The sequence below is a fragment of the Salmo salar genome, unplaced genomic scaffold, assembly GCF_965601325.2.
Source record: "Salmo salar unplaced genomic scaffold, fSalSal1 ptg000691l, whole genome shotgun sequence".
Taxonomy (NCBI): domain Eukaryota; kingdom Metazoa; phylum Chordata; class Actinopteri; order Salmoniformes; family Salmonidae; genus Salmo; species Salmo salar.
The window spans coordinates 121,246-143,251 of record NW_027675466.1 but is presented as its reverse complement, the minus strand read 5'-3'; the positions used below and the strand labels follow the sequence as shown (position 1 = coordinate 143,251).

Below are 22,006 nucleotides of genomic sequence, written 5' to 3'. Positions count from 1 at the left end.
ACTAAACAGAGATCCAGCATGTTGGTTGTGGTTAACACAGTGACGTCCTAAACAGAGATCCAGCATGTTGGTTGTGGTTAACACAGTGACAACTAAACAGAGATCCAGCATGTTGGTTGTGGTTAACACAGTAACAACTAAACAGAGATCCAGCATGTTGGTTGTGGTTAACACAGTGACAACTAAACAGAGATCCAGCATGTTGGTTGTGGTTAACACAGTGACAACTAAACAGAGATCCAGCATGTTGGTTGTGGTTAACACAGTGACTAATTCTTGAATGTCAATTGTTCTCATTCATTCATTATCTCTTTGAGAAATATATTTTTAACAACTTTCTCTTTTACTTCACTACATTCATGAAGAAAATGATGTACTTTTTACTCCATACATTTTCCCTGACACCCAAAAGTACTCGTTACATGTTGAATGCTTAGCAGGACAGAAAACGGTCCAATTTGAACACTTATCAAGAGAACATCCCTACTGCCTCTGATCTGGAGGACTCACTAAACAGAGAACATCCCTGGTCATCCCTACTGCCTCTGATCTGGAGGACTCACTAAACAGAGAACATCCCTGGTCATCCCTACTGCCTCTGATCTGGAGGACTCACTAAACAGAGAACATCCCTGGTCATTACTGCCTCTGACCTGGAGGACTCACTAAACACAAATGCTTCATTTTTAAATGATGTCTGAGTGTTGGAGTGTGACCCTGGCTATCCGTAAATTAAAATAACAAGAAAATTGTGCCGTCTGGTTTGCTTAATAAAATGATTTTTAAATGATCACTACTTTACTTTTACTTTTGATGCTTAAGTATATTTTAGCAATTACATTTACTTTTGATACTTAATTATATTTTAAACCAAATACTTTTAGACTTCTACTGAAGAAGTATTTTACTGGGTGACTTTCACTTTTAATTGAGTCATTTTCTATTAAGGTATCTTTACTTTAACTCCAGTATGAGAATTGAGTACTTTTTCCACCACTGTTCTAACGTTCTAGAGACATATGAGCCACAGTTTCAACAGACATTTTGTAACTGCGTGGGCTACAAAGTTACTTTCAGTTTCATATAAGGAAATAAAGTAACGGTCACTGGGTGAATTCGTTTTGCATTGCCCGGCTCCCCGGGTGCGCAGAGTTTACGCATTTTAGACCATTCCATTGTGCCTTAAAATAAAACTCCACTCACCTGTAGCACCGGGCCATGCAAAACGAACTTCCCACTGTCGCAGGGCACTGAGACACAGAGTTCTAAACCCAGAGGCATTTACAACAGTAACCAGAGGTAACAGTCAGTTGCATGCGACAGCAGCAAATCATGACATTGTACCGAATCTTGCTTCAGTTTTTTTATTATAGTCCTTCTTATGTTATTTTTGCTAAACATATAATTTACTCGTAACCAAGTTTAGCTGTGTTTTTTTCCTCCAAAATATGAATTACTGTAGGACTTTAATAATTGTAAACAGGCCTACAAACCCAAAAGGTTTTAATGATGCCTTAAATCTATCTTCAAATATATATTTGATGATTAGTTGAATCCGGTGTGTAAGTGCTGGTAAGAACAAAAGGATTGAGAAACCCTGAGATAAACATAAAACTATATAATGTAAAAGCTCCTCCACCATCTTTACCAGACGTTTTACTGATAACATGTAGACCTACTGATTAGTTTCCACTTTGAAAACTGCTGTCAGCAAGTCAGCTCAAGAAACAGTTCTACTAACTAGTAATATCTTATTCCAGGTATTTATTCTCTTACTCTGTCCAGTAGAATCAATTATTGTTCAGAAATTCTTACTTTATTATTTAATTTAATAATTTTTATTTTATACTTTACTTTACCCTCAAAACACCAGTCTCAACGTCAACAGTGAAGAGGCAACTCCGGGATGCTGGCCTTCTAGGCAGAGTTGTAAAGAAAAAGCCATATCTCAGACTTGCCAAAAAAATTTAAATATTAAGATGGGCAAAAGAACACAGACACTGGACAGAGGAACTCTGCCTAGAAGGCGAGACGTTGAGACTGGTGGTTTGTGGTTACTATTCAATGAAGCTACCAGTTGAGGACTTGTGAGGCGTCTGTTTCTCAAACTAGACACTCTGATGTACTTGTCCTCATGCTCAGTTGTGCATCGGGGCCTCCCACTCCTCTGTCTATTCTGGTTAGAGCCAGTTTGCGCTGTTCTGTGAAGGGAGTAGTACACAGTGTTGTATGAGATCTTCAGTTTCTTAGCAATTACTCGCATGGAATAGCCTTACTTTCTAAGAACAAGAATAGATTGATGAGTTTCAGAAGAAAGTACTTTGTTTCTGGCCATTTTGAGCCTGTAAACAAACCCACAAATACTAATGTTCTAGATACTCAATTAGTCTAAAGAAGGCCAGTTTTATTGCTTCTTTAATCAGAACAACAGTTTTCAGCTGTGCTAACATAATTGCAAAAGGATTTTCTAATGATCAATTACCCTTTTAAAATTATAAACTTGGATTAGCGAACACAACGTGCCATTGGAACACAGGAGTGATGGTTGCTGATAATGGGCCTCTGTACGCCTATGTAGATATTCCATAAAAAATCAGTGTTTTCCAGCTACAATAGTCATTAACCTCTTGGGTATGTGGGACGTGACTGTCCCAACTGCGGGACACACTATTCAACAGCCAGTGAAATAGCAGGGCGCCAAACTCAAAACAACAAAAATCTCATAATTCAAATTTCTCAAACATACAACTATTATATCCCATTTTAAAGATAAACTTCTCGTTAATCCAACCACAGTGTCCGATATCAAAAAGGCTTTACGGCGAAAGCATAGCATTAGATTATGTTAGGACAGCACCTAGACAAGAAAAACCACACAGCCATTTTCCAAGCAAGGGGAGGCGTCACAAAAACCAGAAATACAGCTAAAATTAATCACTAACCTTTGATGATCTTCATCAGATGGCACTCATAGGACTTCATGTTACACAATACATGTATGTTTTCCTCGATGAAGTTCATATTTATATCCAAAAACCCCATATTACATTGGCGTGTAATGTTCAGAAATGTCCCAAAACTTCTGGTGAATGAGCACATCAATTTACAGAAATACTCATCATAAACGTCGATAAAATATTAAACTGTTATTCAAAGAATTATAGATACACTTCTCCTTAATGCAACCACTGTGTCAGATTTCAAAAAAACTTTACAAGAAAACACACTTTGCAATAATCTGAGTACGGCGTTCAGACACGAAACCAAACCCGCCATTTTGTGGAGTCAATAAAACTCAGAAATAATATTATAAATATTCCCTTACCTTTGATGATCTTCATCAGAATGCACTCCCAGGAATCCCAGGTCCACAATAAATGTTTGTTTTGTTCGATAAAGTTCTTCATTTATGTGCAAATACCTCCTTTTTGTTCGCGCGTTCAGTCCACTCCTCCAAATGCAGGAAGCGCGCAAAAAAGTCACGAAGAAAAGTAAAAAGAAGTTCTATTTACGTTCGTAGAAATATGTCAAATGATGTATAGCATCAATCTTTAGGATGTTTTTAACATAAATCTTCAGTAATATTCCAACCGGACAATTCCAATGTCTTCAGAAAAGAAAAGGAACACAGCTCACACTCACGTGAGAGCGCACCTCTGAGCTCATGTCATTTCGTCACTCATCTGACTCAATATTCACAGTAGAAGCATGAAACAACGTTCTAAAGACTGATGACATCTAGTGGACGCCTTAGGAAGTGCAAAATTAACCCTAAGTCACTGTGTAGGCAATAGGCAATCACTTGAAAAAACTACAACCCTCAGATTTCCCACTTCCTGGGTGGATTTTTCTCAGGTTTTTGCCTGCCATATGAGTTCTGTTATACTCACTGACATCATTCAAACAGTTTTAGAAACTTCAGAGTGTTTTCTATCCAAATCTACTAATACTATGCATTTCCTACCTTCTGAGCCTGAGTAGCAGGCAGTTTAATTTGGGCATGCCTTTCATCCGGACGTCAAAATACTGCTCCCTACCCTAGAGAAGTTAACAATGTGTACACTGTATTTCTGATCAATTTGATGTTATTTTAATGGACACATTTTTTTACTTTTCTTTCGAAAATATGGACATTACTAAGTGACTCCAAACTTTTGAACGGTAGTGTACATGTAGGTAGGGGTAAAAGTGACTAGGCAATCAGGATAGAGATTACATCTCCTCATCCAGGGAGTGCACACACACACACACGGAGGGAATGTTGTGTTTGTTTAATATTGTTTAAGGACTATGAAAATGGAAAAAAAGATTAGCCTACGGATTATGAAAACAACAAAAAGAAATGGGAAAATGGGAGAGGAGAAATGACTAGAGACAGTGTTGTTTAACTCACTGACCATGACCCATGAGTTCTTCTTACCTTTGTTCAGTAGAAAAGTCTCCCTCTCTAAAGGATATAGGTAGATACATAGACTGGTCACTCTTCATGGACACACAGCTGGGAACAGGGGAGGCTGGTGTCTCCTGCTTGATTGGACTTCAACACAACAGAGACAAACATTTCATCTCTCATCTGCTCTGAGCTCAGATGGGAAACATAAGAAGAGTTTTATTCCAAAACGCTATATATAACTTTTCAGAAATGTTCGTAAATTAGCTTTTATTGTTTAAAGATATTATGAAAGAGATTGGTGTGATTTTTCACTATCTAATCATGGCATTGGATTATTCAATGACAGACATGTATTAGTTTAAAATCTATCACTTGATGGTTTCATTTCAGAGTCAAATGTTTTTTTTTGCAAAATGCTATATATCTGCCTCACTCTCAGAGAAATCGGTAGTACTGCTAGGTTTTACACAGTAATAATATATATCTGCCTCTCTCTCAGAGAAATCAGTAGTATTGCTAGGTTTAACACAGTAATAATATATATCTGCCTCACTTTCAGAGAAATCAGTAGTACTGCTAGGTTTTATACAGTAATACTATATATCTGCCTCACACTCAGAGAAATAAGTAGTACTGCTAAGTTTTACAAAGTGAAATGTAACAAATAACTACATTTTTAATAAAGAACTGTACAAATGATACACTTGTGACATCAATATTAAAACATTTAAATATAATAATCCAATACAGAAATATGAGATCAGTTTGTAAAACATTTACATTTGACATTTTAGTCATTTAGCAGATGTTTTTATTCAGGGTCTGGTTTCCCAAATGCATTTTAAGGAAAAGTTAATAATTTGAATATTCGCAGGAGCATTGTTAAATCTCTGAGCTGTTTAAAAAAAAACATTGTTATTAACGTTGAAAGCATCGTCGGAAAAGGAGGACCAATATGCAGCAGAATTGTTTTGGCTCATCTTGAACATTTATTAGACTCAAAATTAACATACAAAATAACAAAACAAACTCACGATATAGACAGTCTTCTCAGGCTCACATACGCTAGACAAGAAACAATCTCCCACAAATGACAAACACACCCTAATATATGGAACTCTCAATCAAAGGCAAAGAGAAAACACCTGCCTTCAATTGAGAGTCCCAACCCCAATTAACCAAACATAGAAACACACTCACTAGACTCCACATAGAAATATATAAACATAGACCATAAACCAAAAACCCGGAAATACTAAATCAAACGCCCTTTTACCAAAACACCACCCCGAACCACATAAAACAAATACCCTCTGCCACGTCCTGACCAAACTACAATGACAATTAACCCTTATACTGGCCAGGACGTGACAGTACCCCCCCCCCCCCCTAAAGGTGCTAACCCCGGAAGCACCTCAAGAAAAACAAAAACCCCAAACAACAACAAAAATCCCCCTAAAGTAAAGGGAGGGAAGGGAGGGTGGCTGCCGTCACTGATGGCACTTGTGCTACACCCCCCCTCCCCAACCCACCTATGCAAGTGGTGGTTCAGGCTCCGGCCTATTGTCCTCCAGAGTGCCGACCCCGATCAGCCTCGGACCGTAGGCAGACTCCCCTTGCTCTGGATCCTGGGCAGACCTCCTCCTCTCCACCCTGTATACAGACTCATTAATTGAACAGTTAATCATTTTAAGTTCTGGATTGTCAGGCTTACTCAGTTCAGGGTTGCTGCTCGACTCCCTTGGTTCTTCGTAATCGGCAGACTCTGGGCCGATGGGGCAGTCTGGCAGCTCCGGGCAGTCTGGCCACTCTGGCAGCTCCGGGCAGTCTGGCCACTCTGGCATCTCTGGGCAGTCTGGCCACTCTGGCATCTCCGGGCAGTCTGGCCACTCTGGCAGCTCCGGGCAGTCTGGCCACTCTGGCATCTCTGGGCAGTCTGGCCACTCTGGCATCTCCGGGCAGTCTGGCCACTCTGGCATCGCCGGGCAGTCTGGCCACTCTGGCATCTCCGGGCAGTCTGGCCACTCTGGCATCTCCGGGCAGTCTGGCCACTGGCATCTCTGGGCAGTCTGGCCACTCTGGCATCTCCGGGCAGTCTGGCCACTCTGGCATCTCCGGCCACTCTGGCAGCTCCTGACTAGTGGGTGGCTCTGGTGGCTCTTGACTGGCGGGCGGTCTGGCGACTCTTGACTGACGGGCAGCTCTGGCGACTCCGGACTGACGGGCAGCTCTGGCGACTCTTGACTGACGGGCGGCTCTGGCGACTCTTGACTGACGGGCAGCTCTGGCGACTCCTGACTGACGGGCGGCTCTGGCGACTCTTGACTGACGGGCAGCTCTGGCGACTCTTGACTGACGGGCAGCTCTGGCGACTCTTGACTGACGGGCAGCCCTGGCGACGTCGGACTGGGATGACGCACTTGAAGCCTGGTGCGTGGTGCTGGTACTGGACTTACCAGACTGGGAACACGTACCTCCAGGCTAGTGCGGGGAGCGGGAACAGGACGAGTCGGACTGGGCTGACGCACTTCCGGGTCCGCACGAGAGACAGGAACTGGAAACACCGGGCTATGGAGGCGCACAGGCGGTCTTGATCTTACCTCCTGCACAACCTGTCCTGGCTGGATGGAACTAGTAGCCCTGTATGAGCGGGGTGCTTGTACAGGGCGGACTGGGCTGTGCAGGGGCCTGATGGTAGCCGTGCGTAGAGCGGGAGTTGGGTAGCCTGGTCCTCGGAGGCGTACCGGCGACCAGATGCGCTGCGCAGGCATCCTCCTACCAGGCTGGATGCTCACTCTAGCACGGCACCTGCGAGGGGCTGGAATAACGCGCACCGGACTGTGCGTGCGTATGGGTGAGATATTGCGCTCTTCAGCGAAACATGGCGCCCTCCACCTCATACGCTCCTCCATATAACCACGGGTAGCTAGCTTCCGGCTCTTCCTAGGCCTAGCCAAACTACCCGTGTGCCCCCCCCCAAAAAAATTATTGGGGGTGCCTCTCGTGCTTCAACGCCAGTCGTGTTCCTCGGAAACGTTCCCGGTCCTTACCAGCCATTCTCCATGGGCCCTCTCCGGCCATAACTTGCTCCCATGTCCATCTCTCCCGTTTGTCCAATTCAAAATCCCTCTGCTCCTTCCTCTGCTGCTTGGTCCTGGTTTGGTGGGAGATTCTGTCAGGGATTTCGTCGTCGTCAGACGATATGGCGAAATCATCGTCGGAAAAGGAGGACCAATATGCAGCAGAATTGTTTTGGCTCATCTTGAACATTTATTAGACTCAAAATGAACATACAAAATAACAAAACAAACTCACGATATAGACAGTCTTCTCAGGCTCACATACGCTAGACAAGAAACAATCTCCCACAAATGACAAACACACCCTAATATATGGGACTCTCAATCAAAGGCAAAGAGAAAACACCTGCCTTCAATTGAGAGTCCCAACCCCAATTAATCAACCATAGAAACACACTCACTAGACTCCACATAGAAATATATAAACATAGACCATAAACCAAAAACCCGGAAATACTAAATCAAACGCCCTTTTACCAAAACACCACCCCGAACCACATAAAACAAATACCCTCTGCCACGTCCTGACCAAACTACAATGACAATTAACCCTTATACTGGCCAGGACATGACAGCAAGATGCAGTAGATGGTATAGAGTACAGTATATACATATGAGATGAGTAATGTAGGGTATGAAAACATATAAAGAGGCATTGTTGAAAGTGGCTAGTGCTAAATTACATCAAGATGGCAAGATGCAGTAGATGGTATAGCGTACAGTATATACATATGAGATGAGTAATGTAGGGTAAGTAAACATTATATAATATAAAGTGGCTAGTGATGAATTGAATACATCAATTTTTTATTATTAAAGTGGCTTGAGTTGAGTCAGTATGTTGGTAACAGCCACACACACAGACCTCACTTCCCTCTGGAGAGCCTTACGGTTATGGGCGGAGCAGCTGCCGGACCATTTCAGTTTGTCCGTGATGTGTACGCCTAGGAACTTAAAACTCTCCACCCTCTCCACTACTGTCCCATCAATGTAGATAGGGGGCTGCTCCCTCTGCTGTTTCCTGAAGTCCACGATCATCTCCTTGTTGACATTAAGTGCGAGGTTATTTTCCTGACACCACACTCCGAGGGCCCTCACCTCCTCCCTGTAGGCCGTCTTGTCGTTGTTGATAATCAAGCCTACCACTGTAGTGTCGTCTGCAAACTTGATGATTGAGTTGGAGGCGTGCATGGCCACGCAGTCGTGGGTGAACAGGGAGTACAGGAGAGGGCTGAGAACGCACCCTTGTGGTGCCCCAGTGTTGAGGGTCAGCGGGGTGGAGATGTTGTTACATACCTTCACCACCTGGGGGCGGCCCGTCAGGAAGTCCAGGACCCAGTTGCACAGGGCGGGGTCGAGACCCAGGGTCTCGAGCTTAATGACGAGTTTGTAGGGTACTATGGTGTTAAATGCTGAGCTGCAATCAATGAACAGCATTCTTACATAGGTATTCCTCTTGTCCAGATGGGTTAGGGCAGTGTGCAGTGTGATGGCGATTGCGTCGTCTGTGGACCTATTGGGTCGGTAAGCAAATTGGAGTGGGTCTAGGGTGACAGGTGATATGGTCCTTGACTAGTCTCTCAAAGCACTTCATGATGACAGAAGTGAGTGCTACAGGGCAGTAGTCATTTAGCTCAGTTACCTTAGCTTTCTTGGGAACAGGAATAATGGTGGCCCTCTTGAAGCATGTGGGGACAGCAGACTGGGATAGGGAGAGATTGAATATGTCCGTAAACACACCAGCCAGCTGGTCTGCGCATGCTCTGAGGACGTGGCCGGGAATGCCGTCTGGGCCTGCAGCCTTGCGAGGGTTAACACGTTTAAATGTTTTACTCACGTTGGCTACGATGAAGGAGAGCCCGCAGTTTTTGGTAGCGGGCCGTGTCAGTGGCGCTGTGTTGTCCTCAAGGTGAGTAAAAAAGCTGTTTAGTCTGTCTGGGAGCAAGGCATCGTGATCAGCGACGGGGCTGGTTTTTCTTTTGTAGTCCGTGATTGACTGTAGACCCTGCCACATACCTCTCGTGTCTGAGCCGTTGAATGAGGCTATAAGGAGTACCAGTACTGAGTCAATGTGCAGGGGTACCAGGTAGTTGAGGTAATAATGAGACTATAAGGAGTACCAGTACTGAGTCAATGTGCAGGGGTACCAGGTAGTTGACGTAATAATGAGACTATAAGGAGTACCAGTACTGAGTCAATGTGCAGGGGTACCAGGTAGTTGAGGTAATAATGAGACTATAAGGAGTACCAGTACTGAGTCAATGTGCAGGGGTACCAGGTAGTTGAGGTAATAATGAGACTATAAGGAGTACAGGTACTGAGTCAATGTGCAGGGGTACCAGGTAGTTGAGGTAATAATGAGACTATAATTGAGGTAATATGTACATGTAGGTAGTGGCAAAAGTGACTAGGCAATCAGGATAGAGATTTCATTTCCTTGTCCAGGGAGTGCAAACACACACACTTTCACACACACACACACACAGGGAGGGAACGTTGTGTTTGTTTAATATTGTTTTAGGACTATGAAAATGGACAGAAGGATTAGCCTACGGATTATGAAAACAACAAAAAGGAATGTGAAAATGGGAGAGGAGAAATGACTAGAGACAGTGGTGTTTAACTCACTGACCATGACCCATGAGTTCTTCTTACCTTTGTTCAGTAGAAAAGTCTCCCTCTCTAAAGTATATAAGAGGATCCATAGACTGGTCACTCTTCATGGACACACAGCTGGGAACAGGGGAGGCTGGTCTCTCCTGCTTGATTGGTCTTCAACACAACAGAGACAAACATTACATCTCTCATCTACTCTGATCTCAGATGGGAAACATAAGAAGAGTTTCATTCCAAAACGCAACATATCACTTTACAGAAATGTTGGTAAATGAGCTTTTATTGTTTAAAGAAATTATGAAAGAGATTGGTGTGTTTTTCACTATCTAATTATGACATGGTGTTGTTCAATGACAGACATGAATTTGTTTATAAACTATCACATGACGGTTTCATTTTAGAGAGTCAAATGTTTTCTTTGCTCAATGCTATATATCTGCCTCACTCTCAGAGAAATCAGTAGTACTGCTAGGTTTTACATAGTAATAATATATATCTGCCTCACTCTCAGAGAAATCAGTAGTACTGCTAGGTTTAATACAGTAATAATATATATCTGCCTCACTCTCAGAGAAATCAGTAGTACTGCTAGGTTTTACATAGTAATAATATATATCTGCCTCACTCTCAGAGAAATCAGTAGTACTGCTAGGTTTTACACAGTAATAATATATATCTGCCTCACTCTCAGAGAAATCAGTAGTACTGCTAGGTTTTATACAGTAATAATATATATCTGCCTCACTCTCAGAGAAATCAGTAGTACTGCTAGGTTTTACACAGTAATAATATATATCTGCCTCACTCTCAGAGAAATCAGTAGTACTGCTAGGTTTTATACAGTAATAATATATATCTGCCTCACTCTCAGAGAAATCAGTAGTACTGCTAGGTTTTATACAGTAATAATATATATCTGCCTCACTCTCAGAGAAATCAGTAGTACTGTGAGGTTTTATACAGTAATAATATATATCTGCCTCTCAGAGAAATCAGTAGTACTGCTAGGTTTAACACAGTAATAATATATATCTGCCTCTCTCTCAGAGAAATCAGTAGTACTGCTAGGTTTTATACAGTAATAATATATATCTGCCTCACTCTCAGAGAAATCAGTAGTACTGCTAGGTTTAACACAGTCAAATGTAACCGCCCGGCACGATTCGGTCTTATTTTAGAAACATTTTCAAATGTGTTTTTTACACTGGATAAAAGTAGAGACTCAGGGCTAGAAAATGGTATATCATACAAAACAGTTGATGAACAATGGGAAAGTAATTCTTCTTTGAACGTTGATGAACTTGTAACCTCACTTTTGAGAAAATGGCCTTTGAATGTTTTGGTACCTACTGGAGAGCTCTTCTTTGTCTACAGGGCTGTTACTTTGGCTGATAATGTCTCCCATCTAATAAATAGTTTTTCATATATATAATTAACTAAATATATTATGTTTTTGGTTTCGTCAGTTTCATTGTTTATTATGCAATAAATTGTTATTTTATGGTTGTAAGTTGTAAAATTAACTAGAAAATATTCAATTTTGCAATTCTGAGAAATTACTACTTTAGTAAGGAATTACACATTATTCAATATTACTGCAGTTTCTAAATCATTTCATTAGATGGCAGCATAACACCACGAATGACTTATCAGAAGATTAGTTTAGTTCTCCCTGGATACACCACCACTCCCCACGCTTCTTTCTGTCCCTTTCCACACTGCTAACACAAGAGGAAGGACTGAAAAAGCATTTAACAGATTACTGTTTAGTAATATAATGATGATTCATGTTTATTATTACCTGTTTTTATGCTCATGTTTGAAATTATACTTCATTAATATAACGATTATCAATAAGCCTGAACATTAATTCCGTCACCTCTAGTTGAGAAGAATGTATTTTCCCAGTACATTCATTGTCAAATTCATCAACCAGCATCAACCCGCGATGCCTTCTCGCGCATGAAGTCAGCTCAAGGAGATATATAGCTAACTAAAGTAATGAGTGACCATTTTAGAAAATCATGGGACATATAGTCTGTGGTTGCATGCTATTTTATGTCAATCATATTGCTGCTTGTAGCCTATAACTGATGCTTCGTGGTCTTATGCTGCCATCTATTGGAAATATTTACCAATTAAAAGTCAGTCATTCATAGACAGACATTAGTGAGACACCTGAGAAGAAAAAAAAACATTGTTAATTCCTTAGATTAGTCTCAAACCTGCCCTGTCTATCCCACGCCAATTGCTGGACATTCACAAAGAGGTTACTAGGTCTCCCAGTTCAAACCACATTTGAAAAATAAAAACACATGTGGCTTGTTGTGTGCCTTGCAATAATAGATATTAGAAAAAAACGAATAACAAAATAAAAACAGCAAAAGGCTTAGACAGGTTTGATTAACAAAATAATCAACATGCTGTTTGGTACTATACTTGTATTTACTAACATAATATTATTACTAAAATAGTTTCTAAAAGTGTTCTAGGCTACCCTACCCTAGAATTAGGGTTAGGGGTTAAGGCTAAAATAGGTAATACACAGGATTAGGGGTTAAGGCTAAAATAGGTAATACGTAGGGTTAGAATTTCTGTACAGCACTTTGTGACATCTGCTGATGTAAAAAGGGCTTCATAAATACATTAGATTGATTGTTAGGTTTAAGGGTTTTAAGGCTAAAAACGTTATGGGTTTATAGCTCTCTAGCTCCTCCCTGTGGTCTTCTGTGGGTACTACATAACTCATTCACCACACTTGCAAGGCTCAACTGCGTCAGATCTACAAATCAATGAGCTAGACCTATCCATTTGGGTTGTAACTCAGTGAACCTGTGCAGCATTTGCTCAATTCAATGCCTACAAACGAAGATTTCGATGCATATCAAATTACCCAGTAGCCATTCAGAAACAATAACTCCTCAAAAAAAGTGTTATATCTTAATTACATTTTTTATTATGTCTGTATAAATCGGCCACATCTTGAAAAAGAGGGCAGGGACATGTGTTCTGTTTAGGTTGTATACATTTTTCTGAAAACAAAATTGGTTAACTATGACCAGAAAATGCTTAACGTTTGATCGGTTTGCGCCAGCCATCACTAGTACTGTGGGTCACCACAACGTGTACCCAGGTGAAGTGTGCACCAAGTAGCTGTGATAATATTAGTAATAATACTAATAATAATACTTGAGGTCAGCCTACAATGTTAACGCAGGCAGGTCTCATTGATAACAATAGCGAAGCTGGCATTGTGACGCAGAACAATGGGCAATGGTATAGAACGTTCAGAATGTCAGGTGGTGCCACAGTGCTCAATTAAACTAATAGGAGCTGGAAGGGTGAAAAATGACCTAAAATAAGGCCGGTTTTTTCGCTATAACTTCATAACTAGGGACATAAGGTAATATTATGAAACTGAGCTCCATGGCGGATGCAATGAACTAGTTTTATCAGAAAAAAAAACATTGTTAAAAATGGAATGTGTCCAGACTACTTGAGGCGTCACAATTTTTTTTTTTAAACTTCGGTCATTGGACACAGAGGGGTTAAACACTAAAGTTACCGTCCATCTAGTGAAGAGAGGAGAACCGGACAGAGGTAGCCAGCATCCGTCAACGAGAGAGACGGAAGCCTTCCATGGGATTTAACTGGTGGATGAAACAACCAGGGAGCTCCATCGGTCCACAAGTAATGCGGGCAGCTAGTGATGATGTAGTGGTAGCTAGGAAAAATGAGGATGCTGCTGGTAGAGTAGCTAGCTTACCTAGCTGTACTGACTAGCTTGGCTAGCTAGCAGGTCGTTCGTCTGTCCCTCGTCTCGAGGATGAGGACGAATCCAGTGAACCACAAAATGAAACAAGGATAGAGAGTGAAAAGGATCTGGCTACACTCATACTGTCCCTGACCGTAAAGCAAAAAGCTAATTGAACAATAAACTTTGGCGTCTCAACAATGTAGCGAACTCCGTCGTTATTCCCCAAGATCACCTCAGCCCACTCTGCACGTAACCTGACAATATCCTTGGTGCCACACCGTACGTGGACGCGGGCAGTTCCAGAACGCAGACATGAGCAGTGCAACACAATCAACTAAACCCAGTCTTTACAGTGGGTTACATTAGTAATATTGTGTCCCATCTACTGGCAGATATTTAGGACCTCAGCAGGTATCTGGATAATAGCCTCATGAGCTGTCCTAACCAGTTAAGAGGTACCAGCAGGTATCTGGATAATAACCTCATGAGCTGTCCTAACCAGTTAAGAGGTACCAGCAGGTATCTGGATAATAACCTCATGAGCTGTCCTAACCAGTTAAGAGGTACCAGCAGGTATCTGGATAATAACCTCATGAGCTGTCCTAACCAGTTAAGAGGTACCAGCAGGTATCTGGATAATAACCTCATGAGCTGTCCTAACCAGTTAAGAGGTACCAGCAGGTATCTGGATAATAACCTCATGAGCTGTCCTAACCAGTTAAGAGGTACCAGCAGGTATCTGGATAATAGCCTCATGAGCTGTCCTAACCAGTTAAGAGGTACCAGCAGGTATCTGGATAATAGCCTCATGAGCTGTCCTAACCAGTTAAGAGGTACCAGCAGGTATCTGGATAATAACCTCATGAGCTGTCCTAACCAGTTAAGAGGAACCAGCAGGTATCTGGATAATAACCTCATGAGCTGTCCTAACCAGTTAAGAGGTACCAGCAGGTATCTGGATAATAACCTCATGAGCTGTCCTAACCAGTTAAGAGGAACCAGCAGGTATCTGGATAATAACCTCATGAGCTGTCCTAACCAGTTAAGAGTTACCAGCAGGTATCTGGATAATAACCTCATGAGCTGTCCTAACCAGTTAAGAGGTACCAGCAGGTATCTGGATAATAACCTCATGAGCTGTCCTAACCAGTTAAGAGGTACCAGCAGGTATCTGGATAATAGCCTCATGAGCTGTCCTAACCAGTTAAGAGGTACCAGCAGGTATCTGAATAATAGAAACATGCAGCCAGTCAGTGGTTCCTGTGCCACATGTAATTGCTTTGGAGCAGTGGCAACCTGTTATTCAAGGCAGATTTTTAAATTTTTTTAAATTTATTTCACCTTTGTTTAACCAGGTAGGCTAGTTGAGAACAAGTTCTCATTTACAACTGAGACCTGGCCAAGAAAAAGGCAAAGCAGTGTGACACAGACAACAACACAGATTTACACATGGAATAAACAAACATACAGTCAATAATACAGCATAAAAAGTATATATACAGTGTGTGCAAATGAGGTAAGATAAAGGAGGTAAGGCAATAAATAGACCATGGTGACGAAGTAATTATAATATACCAAATAAACACTGGAGTAATTGATGTGCAGAAGATGAATGTGCAAGTAGAGATTTACAGTGAGGGAAAAAAGTATTTGATCTCCTGCTGATTTTGTACGTTTGCCCAATGGCAAAGAAATTATCAGTCTATAATTGTAATGGAAGGTTTATTTGAACAGTGAGAGACAGAATAACAACAAAAAAATCCAGAAAAACGCATGTCAAAAATGTTGTATATTGATTTGCATTTTAATGAGGGAAATAAGTATTTGACCCCTCTGCAAAGCATGACTTAGTACTTGGTGGCAAAACCCTTGTTGGCAATCACAGAGGTCAGACGTTTCTTGTAGTTGGCCACCAGGTTTGCACACATCTCAGGAGGGATTTTGTCCCACTCCTCTTTGCAGATCTTCTCCAAGTCATTAAGGTTTGACGTTTGGCAACTCGAACTTTCAGCTCCATCCACAGATTTTATATGGGATTAAGGTCTGGAGACTGGCTAGGCCACTCCAGGACCTTAATGTGCTTCTTCTTGTGCCACTCCTTTGTTGCCTTGGCCATGTGTTTTGGGTCATTGTCATGCTGGAATACCCATCCACAACCCATTTTCAATGCCCTGGCTGAGGGAAGGAGGTTCTTACCCAAGATTTGACGGTACACGGCCCCGTCCATCGTCCCTTTGATGCGGTGAAGTTGTCCTGTCCCCTTAGCAGAAAAACACCCCCAAAGCATAATGTTTCCACCTTCATGTTTGACGGTGGGGATGGTGTTCTTGGGGTCATAAGCAGCATTCCTCCTCCTCCAAACACGGCGAGTTGAGTTGATGCCAAAGAGCTCCATTTTGGTCTCATCTGACCACAACACTTTCACCCAGTTGTCCTCTGAATCATTCAGATGTTCATTGGCAAACTTCAGACGGGCATGTATAGGTGCTTTCTTGAGCAGGGGGACCTTGCGGGCCCTGCAGGATTTCAGTCCTTCACGGTGTAGTGTGTTACCAATTGATTTCTTGGTGACTATGGTCCCAGCTGCCTTGAGATCATTGACAAGATCCTCCCATGTAGTTCTGGGCTGATTCCTCACCGTTCTCATGATCATTGCAACTCCACGAGGTGAGATCTTGCATGGAGCCCCAGGCCGAGGGATATTGACAGTTCTTTTGTGTTTCTTCCATTTACGAATAATCGCACCAACTGTTGTCACCTTCTCACCAAGCTGCTTGGCGATGGTCTTGTAGCCCATTCCAGTCTTGTGTAGGTCTACAATCTTGTCCCTGACATCCTTGGAGAGCTCTTTGGTCTTGGCCATGGTGGAGAGTTTGGAATCTGATTGATTGATTGCTTCTGTGGACAGGTGTCTTTTATACAGGTAACAAACTGAGATTAGGAGCACTCCCTTTAAGAGTGTGCTCCTAATCTCAGCTCGTTACCTGTATAAAAGACACCTGGGAGCCAGAAATCTTTCTGATTGAGACGGGGTCAAATACTTATTTCTCTCATTAATATGCAAATCAATTTATAACATTTTTGACATGCGTTTTTCTGGATTTTTTTTGTTGTTATATAAAAGATGACTGCTATGGTGTGTGGGCATCCACACCCCCTCCCAAAATGGCTGCTGTGCCATTTCTTCCCCATGCATTACTTGACTGTTCAAATAAACCTACCATTAAAATGATAGACTGATCATCTCTTTGTCAGTGGGCAAATGTACAAAATCAGCAGGGGATCAAATACTGTTTTCCCTCACTGTATGGAGTGTGCCACTCTCCTTATTTTTATAGCTTATAGTTTATTAGCCATTAGTCAGAACTTCCACATAAAAAAATAAAAATCTTTGGGTGTGCGCCAGCTCATGTGTTTTATTGGAAATACTATTGGAACCATTTCCCTGTTTGACCGCTAGGTGTTATGGGTATTATGACACCTCCACTGTGGGGCTCTATAAAACTATTGGATCCATTTCCCTGTTTGACCGCTAGGTGTTATGGGTATTAGGACACCTCCACTGTGGGGCTCTATCAAACTATTGGAACCATTTCCCTGTTTGACCGCTAGGTGTTATGGGTATTAGGACACCTCCACTGTGGGGCTCTATCAAACTATTGGAACCATTTCCCTGTTTGACCACAAGGTGTTATGGGTATTATGACACCTCCACTGTGGGGCTCTATAAAACTATTGGAACCATTTCCCTGTTTGACTGCTAGGTATTATGGGTATTATAACACCTCCACTGTGGGGCTCTATAAAACTATTGGAACCATTTCCCTGTTTGACCGCTAGGTGTTATGGGTATTATAACACCTCCACTGTGGGGCTCTATAAAACTATTGGAACCATTTCCCTGTTTGACCACTAGGTGTTATGGGTATTATGACACCTCCACTGTGGGGCTCTATAAAACTATTGGAACCATTTCCCTGTTTGACCGCTAGGTGTTATGGGTATTATAACACCTCCACTGTGGGGCTCTATAAAACTATTGGAACCATTTCCCTGTTTGACCGCTAGGTGTTATGGGTATTATAACACCTCCACTGTGGGGCTCTATAAAACTATTGGAACCATTTCCCTGTTTGACCACAAGGTGTTATGGGTACTATGACACCTCCACTGTGGGGCTCTATAAAACTATTGGAACCATTTCCCTGTTTGACCGCTAGGTGTTATGGGTATTATGACACCTCCACTGCGGGGCTCTATAAAACTATTGGATCCATTTCCCTGTTTGACCACTAGGTGTTATGGGTATTATGACACCTCCACTGTGGGGCTCTATAAAACTATTGGAACCATTTCCCTGTTTGACCGCTAGGTGTTATGGGTATTATGACACCTCCACTGTGAGGCTCTATAACACAAATGAAATGTGAGAATCTGGTGAATGCAGAATCTAGAGAATGCAACAATATTTGTTTCATCTTGCTGTGATGTTCTCAGTAAAATGTCATAAGCTAAAATCTATGAATTTAAAATCTTAGAACAGTAATATTTTACACACTCATAAGCCTCCATTTCTGATGAAAAAACACAAATGTGAAAAAATGGTGGATATAGCATTTTGTGTATAAACTCTTCATAAATTCTTTAAAAAATTGTCATCTCACCTCTTAGATTTGGTGCCATGTTCCCCAGAGACACTCCTTTTCGAGGCAGGGCCCCCCTCCTCTCTCTCCCCAGAGAGACTCATTTTAGAGACAGGACCCCTGTAAACAGAGATCCAGCATGTTGGTTGTGGTTAACACAGTGACAACTAAACAGAGATCCAGCATGTTGGTTGTGGTTAACTCAGTGACAACTAAACAGAGATCCAGCATGTTGGTTGTGGTTAACACAGTGACAACTAAACAGAGATCCAGCATGTTGGTTGTGGTTAACACAGTGACAACTAAACAGAGATCCAGCATGTTGGTTGTGGTTAACACAGTGACAACTAAACAGAGATCCAGCATGTTGGTTGTGGTTAACTCAGTGACAACTAAACAGAGATCCAGCATGTTGGTTGTGGTTAACACAGTGACAACTAAACAGAGATCCAGCATGTTGGTTGTGGTCAACACAGTAACAACTAAACAGAGATCCAGCATGTTGGTTGTGGTTAACAGTGACAACTAAACAGAGATCCAGCATGTTGGTTGTGGTTAACACAGTAACAACTAAACAGAGATCCAGCATGTTGGTTGTGGTTAACACAGTAACAACTAAACAGAGATCCAGCATGTTGGTTGTGGTCAACACAGTGACAACTAAACAGAGATCCAGCATGTTGGTTGTGGTTAACACAGTGACAACTAAACAGAGATCCAGCATGTTGGTTGTGGTTAACACAGTGACAACTAAACAGAGATCCAGCATGTTGGTTGTGATTAACACAGTGACAACTAAACAGAGATCCAGCATGTTGGTTGTGGTTAACAGTGACAACTAAACAGAGATCCAGCATGTTGGTTGTGGTTAACACAGTAACAACTAAACAGAGATCCAGCATGTTGGTTGTGGTTAACACAGTGACAACTAAACAGAGATCCAGCATGTTGGTTGTGGTTAACACAGTGACAACTAAACAGAGATCCAGCATGTTGGTTGTGGTTAACACAGTAACAACTAAACAGAGATCCAGCATGTTGTTTGTGGTTAACACAGTGACCCCTAAACAGAGATCCAGCATGTTGGTTGTGGTTAACACAGTGACAACTAAACAGAGATCCAGCATGTTGGTTGTGGTTAACACAGTGACAACTAAACAGAGATCCAGCATGTTGGTTGTGGTTAACACAGTGACAACTAAACAGAGATCCAGCATGTTGGTTGTGGTTAACACAGTGACAACTAAACAGAGATCCAGCATGTTGGTTGTGGTTAACTCAGTGACAACTAAACAGAGATCCAGCATGTTGGTTGTGGTTAACACAGTGACAACTAAACAGAGATCCAGCATGTTGGTTGTGGTCAACACAGTAACAACTAAACAGAGATCCAGCATGTTGGTTGTGGTTAACAGTGACAACTAAACAGAGATCCAGCATGTTGGTTGTGGTTAACACAGTAACAACTAAACAGAGATCCAGCATGTTGGTTGTGGTTAACACAGTAACAACTAAACAGAGATCCAGCATGTTGGTTGTGGTCAACACAGTGACAACTAAACAGAGATCCAGCATGTTGGTTGTGGTTAACACAGTGACAACTAAACAGAGATCCAGCATGTTGGTTGTGGTTAACACAGTGACAACTAAACAGAGATCCAGCATGTTGGTTGTGATTAACACAGTGACAACTAAACAGAGATCCAGCATGTTGGTTGTGGTTAACAGTGACAACTAAACAGAGATCCAGCATGTTGGTTGTGGTTAACACAGTAACAACTAAACAGAGATCCAGCATGTTGGTTGTGGTTAACACAGTGACAACTAAACAGAGATCCAGCATGTTGGTTGTGGTTAACACAGTGACAACTAAACAGAGATCCAGCATGTTGGTTGTGGTTAACACAGTAACAACTAAACAGAGATCCAGCATGTTGTTTGTGGTTAACACAGTGACCCCTAAACAGAGATCCAGCATGTTGGTTGTGGTTAACACAGTGACAACTAAACAGAGATCCAGCATGTTGGTTGTGGTTAACACAGTGACAACTAAACAGAGATCCAGCATGTTGGTTGTGGTTAACACAGTGACAACTAATTATTGACTGTCAATTGTTCTCATTTATTAATTATCTCTTAGAGAAATAAAACATTTACTAACAGACATAGAAACAGTCAGGTGATTTAAAGCATCACATGAACATGTAGTTGTGACATTTCATCTCCATGGTAACTGTCAATAATAATAATAAGTCACTGTTTGTTAAGGTAGTTATAGACAGAACAACAACAACAACAACAACAATAATAATAATAATAATAATAATAATAATAAGTCACTGTTTGTTAAGGTAGTTATAGACAGTACAACAACAATAACAACAATAATAATAATAATAACAATAATAATAATATTAATAATAATAAGTGACTGTTTGTTATGGTATTTCTACACAGTACAGCAACAATAATAATAACAATAATAATAATAATAATAATAATAAGTCACTGTTTGTTAAGGTAGTTATAGACAGTACAGCAACAATAATAATAATAATAATAATAAGTAGGACAGAGAATGTACTGTATATAACCTACATATCATAGATGACCAGTCTAAACCTGTTCAGATCAACATAATGTTATAGTCCTACCAGTAGCAGGACAGAGAATGTACTGTATATAACCTACATATCATAGATGACCAGTCTAAACCTGTTCAGATCAACATAATGTTATAGTCCAGTAGCAGGACAGAGAATGTACTGTATATAACCTACATATCATAGATGACCAGTCTAAACCTGTTCAGATCAACATAATGTTATAGTCCTACCAGTAGCAGGACAGAGAATGTACTGTATATAACCTACATATCATAGATGACCAGTCTAAACCTGTTCAGATCAGTTCACATAAACTATCAGTAGCAGGACTGACCACCTACAAATCAGTTTTCAGTCTAAATACCAGAGCATGTTGCCTAGACCTGATATGTTCACAACATTTCCTACAGAGACCTTCAGGTCAGTCAGCATGATAAAGGATCATATCTCAAGCTTTGTCTGACCACAACCTAACTTTATAATAGTTATATTTAGCCTACAGTAGACTTACCAGTCTGCCCGTCTTTCCTTCAAATCAACACATTTATCCCACTTCTAATGTTGTTGACAAATGTTTGCGATAGTTTCAACAGCCGTTTTGAAACTGCGTAGGCTTCAAACACGCTTTTAATTTCCTATGAGGAAATCACATAACTTCAGTCACGGGATGTGGACGACTGGTTTTCTTGCAGAGGAAGTAGCCTCTATTACAATCTCCAAAAGCCTTTTTAAATCTCAAATACAATACAAGTTTAAAATTAACTGCATTGCAGCAACGTTGTCCTGCAACAGGATGATCAAATTAAGATCCTACATTTGTACAGAGATTGTCTTTATCTGAATAAGGCAGTTTAAGTTATTAGCAATGATGGTACAACTGTCAGCTGCTGTAAACCTCTGTGATTGGATGT

At 41.3% G+C, this 22,006-nt stretch overlaps 1 protein-coding gene across 1 annotated transcript; it reads right to left on the bottom strand.

Moving 5' to 3' along the window:
* Positions 1 to 155: 155 nt before the first annotated feature.
* Positions 156 to 21,960, bottom strand: LOC145877152 (uncharacterized). Its single transcript, XM_082972440.1, has 4 exons — positions 21,607 to 21,960; positions 18,511 to 18,609; positions 10,129 to 10,245; positions 156 to 9,516 (listed from the first exon to the last, which is right to left on the bottom strand). Exon 4 carries the CDS (start codon positions 7,303 to 7,305, stop codon positions 5,926 to 5,928), a length of 1,380 nt encoding a protein of 459 aa, XP_082828566.1. The 5' UTR covers positions 7,306 to 9,516; positions 10,129 to 10,245; positions 18,511 to 18,609; positions 21,607 to 21,960; the 3' UTR covers positions 156 to 5,925.
* Positions 21,961 to 22,006: the final 46 nt, after the last annotated feature.